This window comes from Ctenopharyngodon idella, chromosome 22, assembly GCF_019924925.1.
Source record: "Ctenopharyngodon idella isolate HZGC_01 chromosome 22, HZGC01, whole genome shotgun sequence".
NCBI classification, from domain to species: domain Eukaryota; kingdom Metazoa; phylum Chordata; class Actinopteri; order Cypriniformes; family Xenocyprididae; genus Ctenopharyngodon; species Ctenopharyngodon idella.
The window spans coordinates 7,845,596-7,867,001 of NC_067241.1; the positions used below are offsets into that span (position 1 = coordinate 7,845,596).

A 21,406-nucleotide genomic window follows, 5' to 3' on the forward strand; every position below is an offset into this window, starting at 1 on the left:
TTATTAATCTGAAGACCACATTTTGGGCGGTAACAAACAGGAGAGGGGACTAGCGATGGACCAGTCTTTGACCAAATTATACTTCAAGCTTTTGAACAAATAGATAATCCTAAAAAATCGTAAAGTCAGTAACTAGAGCATACATGAGGCGCCGAATGTAAATGTAAGTGTTGCATAATGTGTTTAAATATATAAATAAATAAATAAATAAATAAATAAAGTTTACTTGGGCTGCCCTTACGAAAAAGAAGTATACTTCAAGTTAATTTTATGAAGTATAGCCTACTTAAGTAATGTTCAAGTATATTGTTAAGTATACTTTATGTAGTAAGTATACTAATATCAATGTACTAGTAGTAAACTTGTAAGTGTACTTTTTCAATACTGCTTGGCAGCTTGGGACTAAATTGGCCCACTTTTGGTAGCCTATATAAAAGTATACTAAGTGTAAACTTTAAGTGCACAACTAGTACTAGTCTAGTTCACAACTACGTTTCTCATTTGTACTGCATCTGTACTACAAGTAAACTTATAAATATAGTAGTTTACTATTTTAATGCTAGTAGTACATTTTTTAGTTTATGAAAGTACACTTTGAAGTGTACTCTCAGTAAACTACTAGTTTAGTAGTTTTATACTGCAAGTATATTTGTAAGTAATTTTCTTTAAGTGAACATAACATATTTATAGTTTACTATTTATACATTATTTTTGCATTTTCAGTATATGATCCAATTTAGGTATTAGGTATTTTTTTATACTTAAAATATACATTTAACTGTACTTTGATTTTAAAAACATTTTATTATAGCTTCATGCGTGCTTTTTTTTTATCAACACTTGAATGTGGGTAAGTTTCATAAAGAAAGGCAACATTTTAAACAAAAAGTTGAGAAAATTTAATTTTTTGTCAAAGACTACACCTGGATCAGATTCATAATGATGATCAAAACAGATGGAGTAGATTGAGTCCATCAACATCCCCAAAGCTTCACAGTTGTTTCCTCTTCATAGGTTCATCATTTCATTCAGTAACATAAGAGTTGTGATTTATATGCTGTTTATTGTATGATGATCACGTTATTTTACATTTGCGTGAGCAATCTTCTATCGCTTGTTTCAGCTGCTTCTTCTCCTGTGTTTTGATCCGGAGATTCTGTACTAGAAGATGCGTAATAGCGCCCCCAACCGTATAACAGTGAAAACATGGATAGCTAGAAAAATTCAGATACTCAGAATTAGGAACATATCTGTTTCCTTTATAAATCAATATTTTCAAACAATGTAAGTTTATAAGACTGTATGTAAAACTATGTAAACATAAAAAAAGTATATTTAATAGGCTACTCAATCCAGAGATTAAACACAACTACAAGCCAAGTATACTTTGAATACTTAATTATACTTTTAAGCATCTCTCGATCAAAAGATTGAGTACAAGTATAGGCCAAATATACTTAGACTTTTCTGCCAGTATAAGTCAAGTATACTTAGGTACGATTTCTGAGAAGTACATAAAAAGTAGACTGAAAGTATACTTTATTTTTTAGTTTAAAAGAAGTATACAAATAAAACACTTGAATAAACTTATTTTTCGTAAGGGTGCACATGTGTGGATATGCGCGAGACGTGAAGGCAAACCGAAGCATACATTCTGCTTAAGTGAATTCATTCCCATCTTCTGAAACAACTGCTCTGTCTTGATCTTCAGTTCAGACTACTTGGAACCGAACTGACCCTCTCTGACTTCAAGATTAATCCACTAAACAAACTCAATGAACTCATAAGGTTCATGAATTTATAGAATTCCCTCCACCTGCATGAAAACTCCAAACAAATCTAATTAGGCTATATAATCTGCTTTGCTGAATTCTGCCTCCCTCTCCAATAAGAGTTGATAACATTTGCTGAATGATGAAGTAGGCTAAATGCATGCCATTCATAAAGTTGCCTTGTATAAAGTTAAAAGAGAAGGAAACCATGATAGAATAAATCTAAGTTCATTCATTTTATTAAAAAAAACATGCAAGTAATTCACTCACATTCTGTCATAATTAGTGAAATCATCATGGTGGGCAACTGAAATAGAATTGATATTTAGTAAAAATAAATCCTTTATTGTCATGTAAACAAATGTGTAAGGCCACTTGGAGATTGGTCCTGTGCTGAGATTGATGCCACAAGCAGTTTTAAAGATATATTTCACCTATAAATTCACCTAATAAATAAACTTCTGCCAAATGTACTCACCCTAAGTGTCTTCCAAAACCCATGTGACTTTTTCTTCAGAGACTAAATGAATTATTTATTGCAAAATGTCTATTATACAGCTTTAGGGGCCGTGGAATATTGCACACAATTCATATGGATTTACATTTTTGGAGCTTGACAGTTCCTGGTCCCCATCCACTTTCATTTAATGGAAGACACTCTTCAAAACACCTCCTTTTGTGTTCCAAAGAAGGAGAAAAAGTCATATAGGTTAGAAATGACAAGAGGGTATGATGACAGAAGTGAACCGTTTGGGTGAACTATCCCTGTAATCACCCAGTGGCTTTTCTCTCCTGTCTTCCCAAGAGCATAGGCTTTCTCTGTTCTCTCAGCATCATGGAGAGACAGACAACACAAACGTACCCCAGTACATTAACTTATTGTGTCTTCTCATGCTTATTCATTACATATCTGAGGCTTGTTCAGTACCTGTGGTCAATGTGACCATTGATACGAGCCTTTAAAGCAGAACATTCCACAAGTCTATATAAGACATTCATGTGTTTCACAAACTAATAAAGAATCTCATGCTCCTCTTCATCATTGGTGTCTTCACAATAGTCGTCTTTTGTCTGCAGAAGTGGAAGCTCAAGGTCTGGGTTGTCTCTGACTGGTAATTGCCTCACCATGGGGCCATTTCCTATAAAAAGACACAGAGATACACACAGACTAAGAGCAGCCAATACCTGGTCTCCATGCAAACTAAACAATTAGAGATTCAAAAACTGGTGTTGTGCATTTTCTTCTTCCTAAGCGTCTGCTGTTCATTACTGAGAATCCATTTTATGACAAGAAGCTCATCTTAATTAATATTGTACTACAGCAATTTGCTCAATTAAACACAATAAATCATGCCAGAAAAGGTCACAAACTGGTTATATGTGAAAGTCTCTTAAAATGGGCTGATAATAATAAATAAATATAAAAATAATAAGAATAATAAATATATTAAAAGCTGATTTTAATAAAAACAATTGTGTAGAATATTTCTACCCAACAAAATTTTCCCACATTACAGAAATGAGAATGGTGTGCAACAACATGGTTAAAGTGGTCATGAACTGCATTTTTCTTTAATTTTATAATGTTCTCTGAGGTCCACTTATGATTTTTTTTTATGTAAATCTTGATAACATTATAATTTAGTAATAGGCTATTTTCTATCCTGTTTTTTTTTCCCTGTTTTTTTTGTTTTAATGCCCACTGCTCTAATTGTGTAACAGTTTTGCTTATTAAAATAATTTTCAACGTCCCTGCCATTACATGTGTGGAATTGTTTTGTAAACTTCCAACGTTGAAAAATATCTTGTTACATAGTTGAAACATTTGCCAACAATATGAAACATTTATGTGTATTACATAAGCTTTATAAGTCTTGGTTGTGTCGTTTAAGTACTTGGAGTTACCACAGTAATAATTCACATATGATAACTTGCAGTGTTTTGTGTAAACAGAATTATGAATGAATGTGCCATTGTTTGTCACACTGTTGTTCTTACAGGCTATTCATATTTCATCCTATTCGATAAAGTGAAAAACGTATACATTGTCATTTGCAGTGACGTGTTTTAAATAAAATGAAAGGTGTTGTAATGTCTTACTGATGACAAAAGAAAAGATGTCGCTCACTGAAGCTTTTATTCAGGATTATAGCGAATGACTTAGATCAAAAACATAACAAAAGCAGCGTTCTCTACGTGCTTTCTTTCGCATCCTATTATCCAACGCATTAACCCCATAAATGCCGAAGCAAAACAAAGAACAGCTAATCACAACTATCACAGTTTGACTGCGTCGCTACAGTATAAATACTCAGTACATAATCAAATGATCTGTATCAGACAAAGAAATAGTGACACATGGTAAAAACACTGTTACTCACACGTATTGTGACATTATTGTCGGATCCAATGCAGTTGGCACTGCATCTTTTATTTTCAGTCTCTCTGAAAAGCCTGCACCGTGACCGAACTGTCTTGTTTAAAAACGAATCTGCAGTAAAATCAAGCGTTCTTCCACAACTTGGCACTTCAAAACGTCTTGTAATCCTCAGAGGCGTCTCTATGGTTTTGTTGCTAGAGTAATCCTGTGTTTGCGTCTCTCGTATTTACTACTACAAGACATTCGCAAATCGGTGGGTGGGGCTAAAGAGGCAAAGATGTAGAAGTAAGCATTGATCTTCTTCCGCAGAGGCGGTCTTTCGTCGCACTATGGCGTAATAGCATGACAAAATACAAAACGAGACATTTTCTGAACTTGGTTTCACTGAAAGCTGTTTTTGGACTAACGAGGATCTGAGTTCTGAAACTTGCAGGATATTTTTATAGTACAATGACCTCTTATATGTCAAAAGATCAAGGAAAATTTGTTTTCTCAATTCATGACCCCTTTAAAACAAATGAAGCTTGTTTAAAAACCTTCCGTTCATCTGCCTCCCCTCTGAATGCAAAGCCCACATTTCAAAATCAACAACTAAAACATAATACCAAGTCCCAGCCCTGCATTTTTTTCTTTTTCAAAAACCTGTTACATTTGAATGTATGTCACAATATGGTCGCTACTTCCATTTCATTGCAACTTAACTTACCTTTATCATTATACCCAAACGCCAGTATGAATCATTGCATTGCATTACAAACATCTACAGGCATAATCAGGAGGAGTCTTACCTTTGTTATAGTATGTTTTGAGGCTAATATGCAATGATATGCCAGAGAGACACACAGCAAAGCCCAACCAGTTCACTGTGCTCATTTTATCCCCCATGAACTCCACTGCCAGCAGCAGAGTGCACACCTCCTACAGAGAGAGACAGAGAGAATGTCTTTGTGAAGAATATAAATGGTTTAAGTCTAATGCAGGCTTTGAACCTAGCTGAGCAACTGAGAAATGGACATAAAGAGGAAGAGATAAAGAGCTTCTGCAGCTTTTTATATTACTATATTATAAGAAATTCCTGAAGATGTATTCTCACCTTAAAAATGCCTGCAATGGATAGCGTGAGGCTGGATGTGCGGGACACCAGCAGGAACTCGGAAAAGCCCAGCCCAAATGCCAGCAAGCCACCCACAGACAGAGTCACCAGAGAGTAGAGCAGGTGTGAGAGCTCACTGACCCTGAAAAGCTTCTCTGTGGTGCTCACACTCAGTCCTGCTCATGAATGACAAGATGAAGAAACAGGCAAGCAACAGGTTACTTTAGACACAAACACACTGGTAACCAAGAGATATAGCAAATGGCAAAAAAGGGCCAGGTGATTTTTTTTTACCCCAAAAGAAAATATGACGAAAATGAAATGTAATTTAGAACCATTAAGATGTATTCCATTGTGAATTTCATGACAATTATAAGGGGAAAAAATTATATTTAAATTGTAAAATACTATAAGTATACATTATGGCAATATTAGTTGTACTGAATCTAAGTTCAGGGTTTCTGCAGGTTTCATGAAGGTAATTTAAGACTTTTTGAAGACCTTTTTAAGACCAAGTGAAGAACATTTAAGGAATAAATTGAAGGGAACACAATACATCAATATGTTCTCTAAATGTAAATGTCTAGAGAGAAACACAATGGGTTTGAAAATACAACTTCCAACAGATATCCACTACTTTTTAATTCATTTTACAAAAAAGTAGCTTGGATCGCTCTGCTCCCAACCAATAGAATATGGAAAATTGTTTTCCAGTGCAAATGTCTAAATATTCTTAAATCAAGATGCATTTACTGGAGATGCAAAATGATATCAAATATGAAGTCTTGTTTTCTGTGAAATTGGTCAAAATTAACAGTTTATGATTAAAACAAGTACAAATATCTGCCAACAGGCTCAAAAAAAATCAACTTAATTCAAAGGGAAGTTTTTGTAACTCATTGACAGATATTTGTTATTGTTTTAAGCATAAACTCACTTACTTTTGTTCATTTGAGATTTTACATTTGGATCTCAAGTAAATGTATCTTGATTTAAAGATGTTTAGATATTTGTACTGGAAAAGAGGACAAAAACACTGAGGAAGATATACACATTTTTTTTTTGCAATGCATGCAACATTTAATGCCATGAATTTATGAACTTAAGACCTTTTAAGGGCTTAATTTGTGTATATAGACAAACTTCAATGACCCTTTCAAATTGTATTAAAAGTTTGGAGTCTTTAAGATTTTTACTTTTTTTTAAATAAGTCTCTTTTGCTCACCAAGGCTGCAGTTTTTTCAGTAAAAAACAGTAATATTGTGAAATATTATTACACTTAAAATGCTATTTTAATACATTGTATTTATTTTTTAAGAAAAAAGAAAAACCCTGGTGTCTGACTGACCTTCATTGAAAAGAAACAGAGGAAAGAGGCCCAGGAACATGAGGGGCTGTAGATGGTACATGGTGTCTATGGGGTTCTGAAGCCCTGTGTGGCAAAGAGAAGGACATAAGAGTCATGAGAATTCACCACTTCACCAGACAGAACAAACACAGGTCATAACTTAACTTAATGTAACGTAACATAACGACACAGTTTAGTGATCTTAACAGAAACTTTCAACGTTCTCCTCACACCAAGACTTACCAAGCTCTGCTTTCTGCATGAGCACTTGAGTGAGAGTCCAGCGGATCCCTCCGATAAAAGAGGCCAACAGGACCATAAGGAAACCCTCCATATTAAACTGAGTGGACTTGAGAGTGAACATGAACAGACCGCTGGCTATCAGCAACACCACGAGGATCAGGAATGGGTTCTGTTAGTTTCAAAAGAGTCAGACAGTACACATTACCTACAACAAACACCAAGCCAAAAAAGGTAGCAAGCCCTTCGATATCTCTCACTGTTTGAATAAGAAATACAGGAAATAAAACTGCATTCATAACATTTCATGGAGTTTTACAGTTTACCCTCTTAAAACACTTAATGGGGGTTGGCACCTGCATGCATTATTGCTTGCCATGGAAAAAGTACAAGCTAAAAATATTTATTATTATCCTATTAAACTGTCCAGACTAAAAAAATATGTTTATCTTTAATCAGATGTATTTACATTGTGACCAGGGTTTGAAATGAACACCCACCAACCATGATTCATAAATTATATCCTCCAACCAGGAGCCTCCAACATTAGCAAAACAAAGCATAAGGAAGATCACACGCTGGACGAGAAGCGCTACATACTTAAAAAACTTGGACCAAATTGTTTTCTGAAGTGTTGTCTTCTGAGTGGCACCACTCAGTAGCTGTTGATTGTTGTTAATTACATTAACAACAACTTGGGACAAGTATTTATAAGTACTGACAGGCTGGAAGATTGTGTTATGATGTATTTTTCAGAAATAAGTTGGTTCTTTTTGTACCTTGAATAAAGCCTATGCTTCATACAAAATATAATAACACCTGAATAATAACACCGACTCTGTGACTGGCACTCAATTTGGCACTCAAAATGCGTTTTACCAGATTCAATGCATCTTGAACTTGTATTTCTTGTTGCAAGGTTTGATCAGGATGTTCTTATCCAGTATGTGTCTAGATGACGTACTGGCTTGTGTAGCTTGTGTAGTAGACTTTTGATGAGGTCCACACTGATTCCTTTGCTCCGTTCAGTCATGTTCAGCAGAAAAATCCCTCTCTACGAATGCGTTAGTTGGTAATTTTCCATTTCTAGCTAGAACATGACAGCTGCGTAAATGGATTTTTTAACGGCAATCGCATTTCTTATTGTGGTAATGTAATTTCAGGGAAGAAAAAAAAAAACTATTGAAATGCGGGACACTGCTTACGTCTTGCGGGACGCAGGACAAAGCTCCCAATTTCGGGACTGTCCCACAAAATGTGGGACAGGTGGTCACCCTATACACCGGACGTGACCGTTGTCACACCGCACTGCAACAGCTAGAAGCTGTCCACACGATGCGACAAAGCGACTGTTGCAAATCATTTTGACCTTTGGCTATCAGAAGTAGCAAGTTTTTTTGAATGGATGTTCATGGAGGAAAGACTTCAATATAATGAATTTACTATGCTGACGTGAAAAAACAGCTGATATCTTTATAAATGGACAGCCTTTACGCTAATCTTCAATGTGTTTATCATTAAACATTCGGTAACACTTTACAATAAGGTTCATTAGTTAATGTATTAACTAACATGAACTAACCATGAGCAATACATTTGTTACTGTATTTACTAATCTTCGTTAATGTTAGTTAAAGGGTTAGTTGACCCAAAAATGAAAATAATGTCATTTATTACTCACCCTCATGGCGTTCCACACCCGTAAGAACTTCGTTCATCTTCGGAACACAAATTAAGATATTTTTGATTAAATCCGATGGCTCAATGAGGCCTCCATAGCCAGCAACGACATTTCCTCTGTCAAGATCAATTAATGTACTAAAAACATATTTAAATCAGTTCATGTGAATACAGTGGTTCAATATTAATATTATAAAGCGACGAGAATATTTTTGGTGCGCCAAAAAAAAAACAAAAAAAAAAAACAACGTATATAGTGATGGCCGATTTCAAAACACTGCTTCAGGAAGCTTCGGAGTGTTATGAATCAGTGTGTCGAATCAGCAGTTCGGAGCGATAAAGTCATGTGATTTCAGCAGTTTGACGGTTTGACACGCGATCCGAATCATGATTCGACACGCTGATTCATAACGCTCCGAAGCTTCCTGACGCAGTGTTTTGAAATCGGCCATCACTATATAAGTCGTTATTTTGTTTTTTTTTGCCGCACTAAAAATATTCTCGTCGCTTTATAATATTAATATTGAGCCACTGTACTCACATGAACTGATTTAAATATGTTTTTAGTACATTAATGGATCTTGAGAGAGGAAATGTCGTTGCTGGCTATGGAGGCCTCACTGAGCCATCGGATTTCATCAAAAATATCTTAATTTGTGTTCTGAAGATTAACGAAGGTCTTACGGGTGTGGAACGACATGAGGCTGAGTAATAAATGACATTATTTTCATTTTTGGGTCAACTAACCCTTTAATGAAAATACAGTTGTTCATTGTCTGTTCATGTTAGTTCACACTGCATTAACTAATGTTAACAAGATTTTAATAATTTATTAGTAAATGTTGAAGATTAATAAAAGCTGTATAAGTGCAGTTCATTATTAGTTCATGTTAACTAATGTAGTTAACTAATGAACCTTATTGTAAAGTGTTACCAAACATTCATTTTGGAGTGAGCTATATTTGGAAATAACAAAATAAATGCTGTATTTTTTTAAGATTTTGTTTTTATTTCTATTTTATTTCAATTTCATGGTATCTGCAAATGTTTGTCTGTTGTAAAACTGAAAACCATTCAATGATTCAGAATCAGACTGAAAAATAAATATATTTAAATGCATGCAGTACCTTTGATAAACTGGTTTATTTTTGATATTTTTTGTTTTAGCTAGTAGAAGTTCTGAATTGCTGGTAACTTAATTTAGTAGCCACATTGGCTGGTGAATAAAAAAAAAGTTAATTTCAAACCCTCAGATGCAATCAACACAATTGGTGTCTGTAAAGGTGTGAACCAAATTTGCAGGGTCTCCAGTGGGTGGTAGTACAGTCCCTTTTGTCTTAGGGTATACAGCTCTGTCACACAGGCAGAACAAACAAATTCTGATTCTCAGGCCTGACAAATTCTGATGTTTCGCCATGAAACAGGAAGTTGTTGTAACTTGGACGTACAATGTCCGATCTGCCCCAAACTTCACATGTGTGATAAGAGTCCTGGCCTAAAGACATCTATACGCCAATATTCAGTTAGTCATAGCGCCACCTGCTGGCAACAGGAAATGACACGTTTTACATTGTTATTCACTCCCAGAGACAAATTTCAATATGCTACAAAGTACCAAACATACTAGAAACACGTTAAATCATGCAACACTTGGCTAAATGTTAATGTATGCGATTAACGCCACAAAACAGGAAGTTGTTGTAACTCAGGCATACAATGCTTGATCTGCTCCAAACTTCACATGTTTGATAATAGTCCTGGCCTGAACACATCTACATGGCGATATTCAGTTGTTGGCAGCAGGAGGTGTGGCACTTTGAAATGACTTTGCCATATTTCCCTTGTATTTACTCACTTACATGCATGTCGGCCACTGTTCACTGTTTTCCTAAAGGCCACCGGGTGGCGGTGAGCCCAGGTGCGAGGGCCCTTTCATCGCTGTTTGCAGCTTTAATTATTATTATTATTATTACTTACTTAATGTATTTTTAGAAACGGTGGTAAAATTGGTGATTTGGCTTAATAAAATCTCACAAGTGGTTCTTAAAAGTGTTTTCATCTCACAGACACAGTGTGACCACTCAAGAAAAGCTCTTACAGCAGATATAATAAATAGCATTTCAACAGCCCTTTAACATTACCTAAAAACTTCAAATGTACTTTATCCATAACCACAGTGGGAATGCATTCTTTTAAAAATGCCTTAATATAACTGCTGCAGACTACATGCTGATTCCAGTCTGGGGGAAAAATTATTATATGGACACAGATATGAACAGACAGAGCACAGCCAGTTCAGCAAAGTTTGCTTAAAAAAAAATGTCTTATGAAATACTGCACATTGTTGCCTATGCCTAACTTGACAAGCGCACCTTGACACAGCCTTTACATATGCAAAATGTATGTTTAATGGGTCTGAATTAAAGATAGCTTCTTTTGAACAATAACTTCCTTTACCCCTTTATTCATGAATCAAGTGTATAAACACACTTACCGGCTCCTCCAGTTTGAAGACCAGGGAGAAAAAGAGAATGAAGAGAACAGCTGAAGACTTGGTCATGGTGTACCTACAGGAAACCCAAAAATCCCAAGTAGTTTCAAATGAGATTGCATTTCCTGAAGCAAACACCAGTGCTTGTAACACAGGTCAAGAATGGCATTCAAGATTCAAGTCTGGAATAAACTACACGACTTTTGCCGGGACAAGTTCTTGGTAGATTTTACTGAAAATCATGTAGTGTATGATGGGCAGATTGGGCACAGACTAGGTTTTTGAGCTTCAGAGTTTTATTCCATCCATTCAAGGAAAATCAAACATGTTTGATATTTTGAGCTGATTTTAGAGCACATATTTTTTTCATTGTCATGATTCTCCAAACAATGAGACGCATGTTTCTGTGTGAGTTTGTTGCATTTGGAATGACTTGAATGGCTGGTAGTGCGTGATGTTCAGTCGTTTAGTGTACGATGCCCAGTTTGTAACCATTTACAAAGTCTGTTAGGATTCTAAAAGTGGTTTAGCGTATTCCAGCCTTCAAGCGTTAGTTCACCCAAAAATGAAAATTCTGTCATTACTCACCTGTAAAACTTTCCTTCATCTTCGGAACACAAATTAAGATATTTTCGATGAAATCCGAGAGGTATATGACTCGTCCATAGACAGCAATATAACCACCACTTTCAAGGTCCAGAAAGGTACTAAAGACATTGTTAAAAAAAGTCAACGTGACTACAGTGGTTCAAACTTAAATGAATGTTTTTTTTCCTACTATGGTAGTCAATGGGGGGCGAGATCTGCTTGGTTACAAACATTCCTCCAAATAACTTCCTTTGTGTTCAGCAGAACACAGAAATTTATACAGGTTTGGAACAACTTGAGAAGGAGTAAATGTTGACAGAATTTTCATTTTTGGGTGAACTATCTCTTTAATTTTATGAAGCAACGAGAATATGATGGAAAAATAACGACTTTATTCAACAATATCTTCTCTTCTGTGTCATTCTCATACGCTGTTTACGTTCAGCGCTTCCAGGTTCTACGTTAGACCGCCGACTCATTATTGGCCAGCTCCTGCTTCAGCATCACATGAATGCGTCGTGCTGCTCACGTGAACAGCCTCTGCCAATAATGAGCCAGCATTCTAACATAGAACGTAGAAGCGCTGAACCTAAACGACGTATGAGAGTGACAGCGAAGAGAAGATATTGTTGAATAAAGTTGTTATTTTTGTTTTATTTTTGCACACAAAAAGTATTCTCGTTGCTTCATAAAATTAAGGTTGAACCACTGCAGTCATGGTGACTTTTTTTTAACAATGTCTTTAGTACCTTTCTGGACCTTGAAAGTGTTGATTATATTGCTGTCAATGGGCGAGTCATATACCTCTCAGATTTCATCAAAAATATCTTAATTTGTGTTCCAAAGATGAACGAAGGTCTTACGGGTGTGGAACGACATGAGGGCGAGTAATAAATGACAGAATTTTTATTTTTGGGTGAACTAACCCTTTCAGTTTGGCTTTAGTTCCGTGTAAATGAAATGCTACATCAGAGCAGCATTGCCGCTTTCATGACGCTCAACACACATTTAGTTTCTTGTCAGTTCCATACAAGGTGAATATGAATTGTTAATATATAGATAAGAAAGACCAATCACAATTCAGTATGCAAATTTGAAGACAATCTCATCAGACATTATTTTGCAATAATAATTATTTTAAATGATCTCAATCATATGACTAATTAATACAAATATATTAATAAATTAAAAAAAACATTAAATATTTACTTAAAATGATCCGATTATGTGAGAAAAAGTGTTCTATGAAACAATGGTAGGAAACTGGTGGCCAAGAACAACACATTCATACATTTTTATAATTTTTAGTCATTATAAAAGAAATATTTGACTGGAAAATCACATACCCAACCAATCAGAACCAAGTCTGTAATAAAACAATTTGTTTGCACATCTAAGACTTACAATATCTACAAAATGTTTGAATGTCTGTGTGTCTGTAGTACTTAGGGATTTCTTTTATCTGAGGAAAAACAAAGTTTTGCCTTGCAAGCACTATAAAATCCACTCTTTCAGAAGATAATAAACAACATGCTTACAAACTAATAGTGATGAAAAGGAAGCTCCAGTTGGACAGTCCAATATCCAGCGCTGTCGCCAGGGCTGATGGACACAGACAAACAATTGTATAGATATTTTGATGAAACACTTTCTCACAATAATACAAGTTATAGATGGGATGAATCAATCTATGGTAAAACCTAAACATGAATTGATCATGAGGGTGTGGTTAATTACAGCAAGCTAAAAATAATGATCTTGTCACAAGACCCCAGAATATTCAAGTAGAGATAAACTAGATTCTCTCCGTTCTTGGCACAATCAATGTGGACTTCACCCACCCAAACTGTGTGCTGGATAAACAAAAAGATTACAGGTTTTATCTCTTCAGCAACCATTATGACACACATTCAAACACATTTTTGGTCTTTGGACTCACTGATGACTTTTTCCAAAACAAACAAAAAAAATATTCTCACCTGTTGGGGCTACTTTAGAAAGGTAAACCTTCCAGGGAAGGGTAACTCGAGGCTTTCCCGTCCAGCACTGCATGGCAAAGCGTGTCAGTGTAGAGAAACAGAATATTATAGCAAGATGAACTAGGGTCATGAACAGAGGAAAGTGGAAGTCCTAAGAGAAATGACAAAAGCATAAAAACAGACATTATACAAAACTAAATAGAACAAATAAGTGCTCTCTTCAAAACAAAACAACAACAACAAAACTTATGGAAAAATTAAACCCAAGTTTCAAGAAGGAAAAGGCAGATTTTTATGCCAATGAACTACATCTCACCTTCATGAGCCACTTGTTGTAGAACGTTATGCCAATGGAAAACACATAGTAGAAAAGGACCAGGCCCACAGTGCGCAGCGCCCTGCAGAGGAACTGCATCGGGCACGCCATCCTGGACAACCCGGATACAAGGCACAGCTAAACACTGTTAAAATGAAAGTAAGACAATAAGAATGAACCAGAGCTAGTCACGAAGTATTTTAACATGTGGAAAAATCAAACTCTGAGTAGGTTGATAAGAACATGACATAAGAACATCAAAGTTTGATGTGCGCGATTGTGTCGTATTGACACTTGTTGAAAAGTGCAACAGAACAGCTGGTACCGTTATAATGCCTGGTAAAGTGCGGGATGAAACGTAAGATGTATTGTTTTGTTAACCATTTAAGCAATGAATTCTAGGGGTTTTTAAACGTTGTCCTAAGTCCTCGCGAGTACTAAAAACCTCGTTACCTTCTTTGACAGTTTGCCACGCTGACTGTGCCATTTACAGCTAACAGTACTAGCTAAGGTCAGTGCTCACAGATTTTCTTACCTCACTGTTTACATAGTCCTTGTAACGAAAAGCTGGTAGTATTAAACACTATGTAACCATCATTTGCAGGCGTGCTTCTTCTCACAGAACTAGGGTGACATTAGCGCTCGAATCTGCCTCAGAATTGTGCCATTCAAATAACAACTTGTTCGTGAACCTAACCTACAGTCAGACACCCCTGTGTAGTTACTTCTGCTGTGACGTGGACGTTGCTCTGCTGACACATGCGCTGCAGCCCGGAAAATTTGAATTCTAAACAGATTTGAAATTAAATCCTTACTATTATCATATTCTTCCTGTGTGCGAATTCTCTAATTATTTGCCCAAGCCAATGTGAACTGAGCAATATCACAGAAGGACTGCTATCAGCTACGCTTTAGCTCTGTTAGATTCGTTCTTTTGAATTTGAATCTTCGTTCCAATCGTTCTTTGAATCTTTTCGGTGAATCGGGTGAACCGGTTAATAAAAACGGTCTAAACAAATCGTTCTCGAATCAGACTGAATCTCACCACAGCAATGAGTACAGAATAGCATACTAGCATACGAATGTGTGTGTGTATATATATATATATATATATATATATATTGTGTGTTTATTCCAAAACATATCCAAACAAAGTCATATACACACACACAAAAAATAATAATAAATAAAAATCTAAAATAAAATTAAATAAAAAAGACAGTTTCTCTTTAGGAAATAAAATTGCTACACTTAGAGACAATAAACTGAAATAAGAAATTTAACCGCAAATGACTGTTTAAAATGACTCCTTTTGCTTTTGTGTATGTGAAATTTACGATAAAAAATAACTATAGCTATATTTTGATTCAAAGTATATAAAGACATTTTTGAAAATTATGGCCATATTTCTGTTCACTTTGTTGGGATGTTTGGAGTATAGAATTCCACGTTGTGACGTGGAAGAATCACTGAATTGATTAGTTCGAACGAATTATATTTTATATCCGTCACCCAGAACTCTAGGTGGCGCTGGCGTGTTTAATGTCTCTTCCAGTGTCGTGTTAGATGTAAATGAATGAACAGAATTTCCTGTCTTTACATTTGCTGGTAGTTGTGTTTTGTTTTTGTTCCAGTTCTTTTTTCACATGTAAGTTATATTATACAAAAACACTGTGCTTGTTAGGCTTTTTATAATATTATATAATATGTATCAACTCGTGTGTTTACATGGCTGTTTCTAATCATCGCATTGTATTTCGTGTAAAGAATGGCTGAGGAAGAGGATGATCCTGGTTTTGACGAGGATTTGGACGACGGAGGTAACGGAGTAGATTCGGGCCAAGGTAAAAGAAAGCGGCTTTTTTCGAAGGAACTTCGCTGCATGATGTATGGGTTTGGAGACGACCAAAATCCGTACACCGAATCAGTGGACATACTGGAGGATCTGGTAATCGAGTTCATCACGGAGATGACACACAAGGCGATGTCTATTGGGCGTCAGGGCCGTGTGCAGGTGGAGGATATTGTCTTTCTAATCCGCAAGGACCCTAGAAAGTTTGCGAGAGTGAAGGACCTGCTCACAATGAACGAGGAGCTGAAGAAGGCTCGCAAAGCCTTTGACGAGGCAAATTATGGGTCTTAAAATATGCCGTCGGTTGCTATGCTATTATTTGATTCAATCGACGCTAAAAGGGTTTATTCTTGACTTTAATGGAGTTTTACATGTTGTAAACCTAAGCCCACTTTTCTTTTAGTTCTGTATTTTTCAGGTGCATAACAGGTCACAGTTCATTTGAATGATGATTTCTAACATTATTGTATTTTTTTTGTTTTTCAGTTATTGTACAATAAAGATACATTGTTAAACTTTTAAAGGAAGACAAAATGTTTTATTTTGAGACTCATTTCTGCAAATCCTCAACATGGCTGTTTCTTAGTTATAAGATGACATACAACAACCTTAATGTAATATATTTAATGACAGTTTAACATATACTGACATTAATTTCCCCTAAATGTTTTGTATCCTGGGAGATACTTATAAAAATATCATAGCACGCTGTGAGAAGACCAGCAGGTATCTTTTACACGGGAGATACAGTGTGTGTGTGTGTACAGGTTTATATTACATTGTGAGGACCAGCCTGCAGTCCCCATGGGGGAAATGGATTAATAAACATACTAAATTATGTTTTTTTGAAAATGTAAAAATGCTGAAAGTTTTCTGTGATGGATAGGTTTGGGGTAGGGTTAGTGTAGAGGGATAAAATATACAGTTTGTACAGTATAAAAACCATTTCGTGATATAGTGAACCAGATATGTGTGTGTGTGTGTGTGTGTTTCTATCCCGGTGGGGACTTCATCCTGAAGATTGAAGGGAGACCAAATGTGACCCTGGACCACAAAACCAGTCATAAGGGTAAATTTTTTGAAATTGAGATTTATACATCATCATACAAAGCTGAATAAATAAACTTTCCATTGATGTATGGTTTGATAGGACAGGACAATATTTGGCTGAGATACAACTATTTGAAAATCTGGAATCTGAGGGTGCAAAAAAATCAATATATTCAGAAAATCGTCTTTAAAGTTGTCCAAATGAAGTCCTTAGCAATGCATATCCACTCACAAAAATACATTTTTGATATATTTACGGTAGGAAATTCATAAAATATCTTCATGGAACATGATCTTTACTTAATATCCTAATGATTTTTGGCATAAAAAGAAAAATCAATAATTTTGACCCATACAGTGTATTGTTGGCTATTGCTACAAATATACCCGTGCGACTTATGACTGGTTTTGTGGTCAAGGATAGTAAAACCTGAAATCACCTATAGGGTAATGGATTAATAAACATACTAAATGATGGTTATTTAAAAATGGAAAAATGCAGAAAATTTTCTGTGATGGGAATATACGGTTTTAACGTTGTTGCAAATTAAAGGGTTAATCCAAGTTTGCTTTGGTAAATAGTGCCTGATATTGTTCAGAATTATAAAAAAGCATTTAAAATAGTTTACACATTTGCATTTCATTTGCAATAATGTAAATATAACTAATGCATAGAGTTTGGGATATATCTTTTTTGCTTTGGATTTTATTGTAAACTTGCAGTGGGAGGATGACTTCAATTTTAGTGACATTATATGCTATTTATAGCTTAGACATGCATGTATAAATCACACTAATACATGGTATAAATTAGATTATTATTATACTTATTCATTAATGTTTTAACAATTGGTAATTTTTCTAGTGTATGTCAATCACAGAAATGAGGAATGGGTTTAATTTACCTGCTTTCAATTCTCAGTTGTTCGCATTATTAGCGTTCAACCACAATTTAATTTGCAAATAATACTCAGCAGCCATTGACCAGATAAACAAGACGCAATTTACTGATTTCCACACTTGCAGAACACAAAGAATGTCATGTTGAAAATCTAAATGTGCAATAGAGAAGCAGAGCTATTCCTACAGTATGTCTAATAAAACTGAACTGCATATTTTAAGTGAATTATCACTTGATATTTGTAAAAGTCTAGGGTTAGGGTTTTGCTGCTACATAAACAGTAATAGTTAAGAGTCTTTAGTATATACAGAAATTGTTAACTAATTGGGGTCAGAGACTCGGGAGGAAAAAAAGATGTTTAATTGAAAAAACAAAACCATACAAATCAAAATGTCAGACCAACTAAACAATGTGTGTTTTATTTTTTATTCTGTTTTCAAGCATTTGTTCTTAAATACAGTGAATCGGTTGTGGCTTTGGCATTGGTCTATGCAGCGATATCAAGCTGCTGATCTAGACTAAATCTAGACTAAACACCCACAAACGTGGGGTCTACCATGGCTTGTGCTTCTAGCAAATCTTAACATGGTGAACCTGTGAACCACACCACAGCTTGGCTCCTTGGGTCTTGCGTTAGGGTCGGTGGGAGCCCAACCTTGGCAAACCCCACACAGGTGTTTATCTGTCTGTCTGCTGAAGAGGTGAGATGGAGGCAGAAAGAGGACAAAAGGGGAAAGTGAGTTTGAGTTGCATTGAGAGGGCAGGGTTTCAGTCGGCAGGGGTGAGAGGGGAGAGGAATGTCCATGAGTCTCTGTTTTACTGCACGTTCTCCATCATCTTGAGGAATTCTGGGGGAAAAGGGACATTGCGTTGCTTCAGTATCTGATCAGAATCCAGAGTCTATAAGTTAAAATGTAAAAACCGCATCATACCATCAAAGTCCAGCATGCCATCGTTGTTCTTGTCTCCATCTTTAAGCAGCTCATCAATCTCTTCCTCTGAGATGGATTCACCAGTGCTGCGGATGATCTCAGCAAACTCCTCTCTGTCGATGTAGCCATCACCGTTCCTGCAGATTGACAGTGTTACATATGCTAAAGTGAGACTAGGTCACATTCAAAAACAGGTGTACACGAGAAGATATCAAATGACATACTTGTCCAGCACGCGGAAGCATTCGGCCAACTCTTCCTCGCTCTTGCCAGCCTGGTCCTCCTTTAGGAGTCTCACCATCATGACCAAGAACTCCTCAAAGTCGATGGATCCGCTGCCTACAATTTCCAGTATGAAATACCTTAGCTATTACAATTGATATTTTTGCAATTTTTGTTTAAAACTAAACAGATCTTATAATTAATCTGCCAAAATATATGTAGACATCATCACGTAGACCAGAAACATACTTTACCCATGTATGCGGACGCAGAAGTTGAACATATTTTACATGAACTCTTACAGTAGCCTGAAGGAACATTCATATACTTTTGACATTAAACGGGATGTTAATTTTCAGGAAGCAAGATTTTTTTCAAATTGTTGCTCTGCCACGACAGTATAGGGTATATGTTGAACGTCACATGACCAAACCAGAAAACTGGTCTCATTGCATCCGCTTGTCAGAGAAAGTGTTAACAGCAGTATGAACTGACGGCATATCTGTGGACTTTTAAGGTAATCAGCGAAACTACCTAGTTCACATTGTTATAGGTGTTTTATTCTATTAAATATCTAAATGTTAGTGTGAAGAAGAAAAATGAAAAAAGCTTTTAAATATCAACCTGCATATGCGGGGGACATCAGTTATGCTCATCTTTGCTCTCTCCTTTTAAGTTATCTTGAATAAAGCAGCAATTTTTTTCATGAAGCACATACAACATATCTAAACCGGAAGCGATCTGATCTGTTTTACAGAATACGGAAGTTAGATTGCGCATAACCCCTATTTGGCCTTAATGAAATTACCGTAAAAGGCCTACATCGCCCCTTGCGGCAGCACCGAGAATGCAGCGCGTACTTGCGGCCAGTCACATTGCGAAGTAAGCTTACGCCTGGTATATTTTGGGCCATAGTGTTTTATATTGTACTGTGTACTATACTATGTATCCACTTTTTCAACTGTGGCATTTTGTTTACCGTCTTCATCGACCTCCTCGATGATTTCTTCCAGCTCCTCTCTGGTTGGGTTCTGACCCAACATCCTCATGACGGTACCCAACTCCTTGGTGCTGATATCACCGCCACCATCGGTGTCGAACATGTCGAAGGCAGCCTTGAACTCTTTGAAATAGACGCATATAGTTTAATAGGACAGAAAGACGCGGATATTGGTGATAATAGTATCATTTTTCTGTTTGTACACTCACCGGCAAGCATCTCCTCGCTCAGATATGAGCGGGCCTCCTGTTGCGCGTCAGTCTTTGGAGAGACAGCGGTTACATTACGAACGGTTAGTTTCAGATTTGAACAGTACAATGTATTAATCTGATAATAGAGACATCCTGGTTCTTCTGGAGAGTCATTTGTTTTTGTTTTCCAAATAATCTGTATGAATTAAGAACGCAAACAGCAGATGGTGCCCTTGCAGGACAATTTTACAACTATTTTAAGACTCAAGACGTTATCCCCTCAGTCAGTGACTGTACATGGTAATTCCGAAATAGGACCCTTGGAATGTGTCGCCTCAGCTTTTAGTTAACCCCCTTAACCTAACCTGCTGACCAGCTTCATATCAAATAGCAGGATGTCAATCTCCACACAATTACTGATTTCTGACCACCATCCCTTATTTTAAACACTCATTAGTAGTCTATCACTCTACTCTTATATGTTTACAGGTAATCAATCGGGGCAACTTCAAATCTTGGAAAAATTGAACTCTTTAATGTCTCATTCATGCTAAAACATTAATACAGCATAAAAAAAAGTCAATCATGGCCGTGAGCTACTTTACAGTGGATTCTGCTGTAATGTGTGATGATGGTAATGAAAAAAACGAAAAATAAACCAAATAAGCATTGGTTTTGATTAACTAGCAGTCAGTTAACTTTAAAATGTATATAAAATAACATAATACACCTAATGAAGTTACTCTAATATTATGTCAGACATCTCTGCCCAGACAGAAAAAATATATATATTTTAATCTATTCTTCAAAACTAGAATGATTTTTATTTTATTTATTATTTATTTATTTATTTATTTATTTATCCCCATTAGGGACAAGAAAAGTTACCCTAACTGAAGAATGACCCATTTTTATTCTTTATTATAATGCTTTATTAAATGCATGCAATAAAAATGCAAGGGAACTATTAATAATAGCCTACTGTAACCTTATATAATCCTTTATCAATAATGAATGATGCATACTAATAGATGTAATTTTAATTATTTTTTGACTAATAATCCATTTGCACATTTTTGTTTTCATGCGTCCATTAGCAAAACTGACCGCTTAGATTATTTAAACTCTTACCATGGTTGTGGATTAGCCTCCCTCACTTATATCCACGAGAGAATCAGTGGTCAGCGCGCTCACACCCCAACAGAAAGACTAGACATCAAATGACAGTTCTGACACACTTTAAACAGGCCACCCAAGACCCGCCCACAGGCCTCCAGATTTAGAATCCTGAACTTTTAGGGTTCGGCTGCTCCCATAAGCCAATAGAAATGTGAAATGAGTACACTTTAAGAACAGTCTGCAAGAATACAG

The 21,406-nt window shown here is 36.0% G+C and overlaps 3 protein-coding genes across 5 annotated transcripts; 1 reads left to right on the forward strand and 2 right to left on the reverse strand.

Moving 5' to 3' along the window:
• Positions 1 to 1,993: 1,993 nt before the first annotated feature.
• slc35c2 (solute carrier family 35 member C2) lies at positions 1,994 to 14,032 on the reverse strand. Its single transcript, XM_051879179.1, has 9 exons — positions 13,888 to 14,032; positions 13,572 to 13,722; positions 13,131 to 13,194; positions 11,008 to 11,080; positions 6,837 to 7,005; positions 6,594 to 6,677; positions 5,246 to 5,421; positions 4,941 to 5,070; positions 1,994 to 2,911 (listed from the first exon to the last, which is right to left on the reverse strand). Exons 1-9 carry the CDS (start codon positions 13,996 to 13,998, stop codon positions 2,784 to 2,786), a joined length of 1,086 nt encoding a protein of 361 aa, XP_051735139.1. The 5' UTR covers positions 13,999 to 14,032; the 3' UTR covers positions 1,994 to 2,783.
• Positions 13,921 to 16,273, forward strand: taf13 (TATA-box binding protein associated factor 13). 3 transcript variants are annotated; one of them, XM_051879184.1, is made up of 2 exons: positions 13,921 to 14,046; positions 15,655 to 16,273. In XM_051879184.1, the coding sequence occupies exon 2, from the start codon at positions 15,656 to 15,658 to the stop codon at positions 16,028 to 16,030; it is 375 nt and encodes a 124-aa protein (XP_051735144.1). In that variant the 5' UTR covers positions 13,921 to 14,046; position 15,655; the 3' UTR covers positions 16,031 to 16,273. The 3 variants fall into 3 exon arrangements, with proteins under 3 accessions (XP_051735144.1, XP_051735143.1, XP_051735142.1); XM_051879183.1 differs by lacking the exon at positions 13,921 to 14,046 and adding an exon at positions 14,373 to 14,398; XM_051879182.1 differs by lacking the exon at positions 13,921 to 14,046 and adding an exon at positions 15,372 to 15,535.
• A 1,829-nt stretch (positions 16,274 to 18,102) lies between these two features.
• Positions 18,103 to 21,284, reverse strand: tnnc2.2 (troponin C2, fast skeletal type, tandem duplicate 2). Its single transcript, XM_051879181.1, has 6 exons — positions 21,167 to 21,284; positions 20,054 to 20,105; positions 19,824 to 19,967; positions 18,847 to 18,961; positions 18,623 to 18,759; positions 18,103 to 18,538 (listed from the first exon to the last, which is right to left on the reverse strand). Exons 1-6 carry the CDS (start codon positions 21,167 to 21,169, stop codon positions 18,507 to 18,509), a joined length of 483 nt encoding a protein of 160 aa, XP_051735141.1. The 5' UTR covers positions 21,170 to 21,284; the 3' UTR covers positions 18,103 to 18,506.
• Between the last annotated feature and the right edge of the window lie 122 nt (positions 21,285 to 21,406).

What these genes read in the sequence shown, in the direction of transcription:
- slc35c2 (XM_051879179.1), bottom strand. Translation starts at nt 13,998, where the DNA reads ATGGCGTGCCCGATGCAGTTCCTCTGCAGGGCGCTGCGCACTGTGGGC. An exon ending in ACAACAAGTGGCTCATGAAG is followed by an intron (nt 13,723 to 13,887) that starts GTGAGATGTAGT and finishes CATTTCTCTTAG; the next exon opens with GACTTCCACTTTCCTCTGTT. An exon ending in CATGCAGAAAGCAGAGCTTG is followed by an intron (nt 6,678 to 6,836) that starts GTAAGTCTTGGT and finishes TTTGCCACACAG; the next exon opens with GGCTTCAGAACCCCATAGAC.
- taf13 (XM_051879184.1), top strand. Translation starts at nt 15,656, where the DNA reads ATGGCTGAGGAAGAGGATGATCCTGGTTTTGACGAGGATTTGGACGAC.
- tnnc2.2 (XM_051879181.1), bottom strand. An exon ending in CGAGGAGGTCGATGAAGACG is followed by an intron (nt 18,962 to 19,823) that starts GTAAACAAAATG and finishes TGGAAATTGTAG; the next exon opens with GCAGCGGATCCATCGACTTT. An exon ending in TGGCATGCTGGACTTTGATG is followed by an intron (nt 18,539 to 18,622) that starts GTATGATGCGGT and finishes CTTTTCCCCCAG; the next exon opens with AATTCCTCAAGATGATGGAG.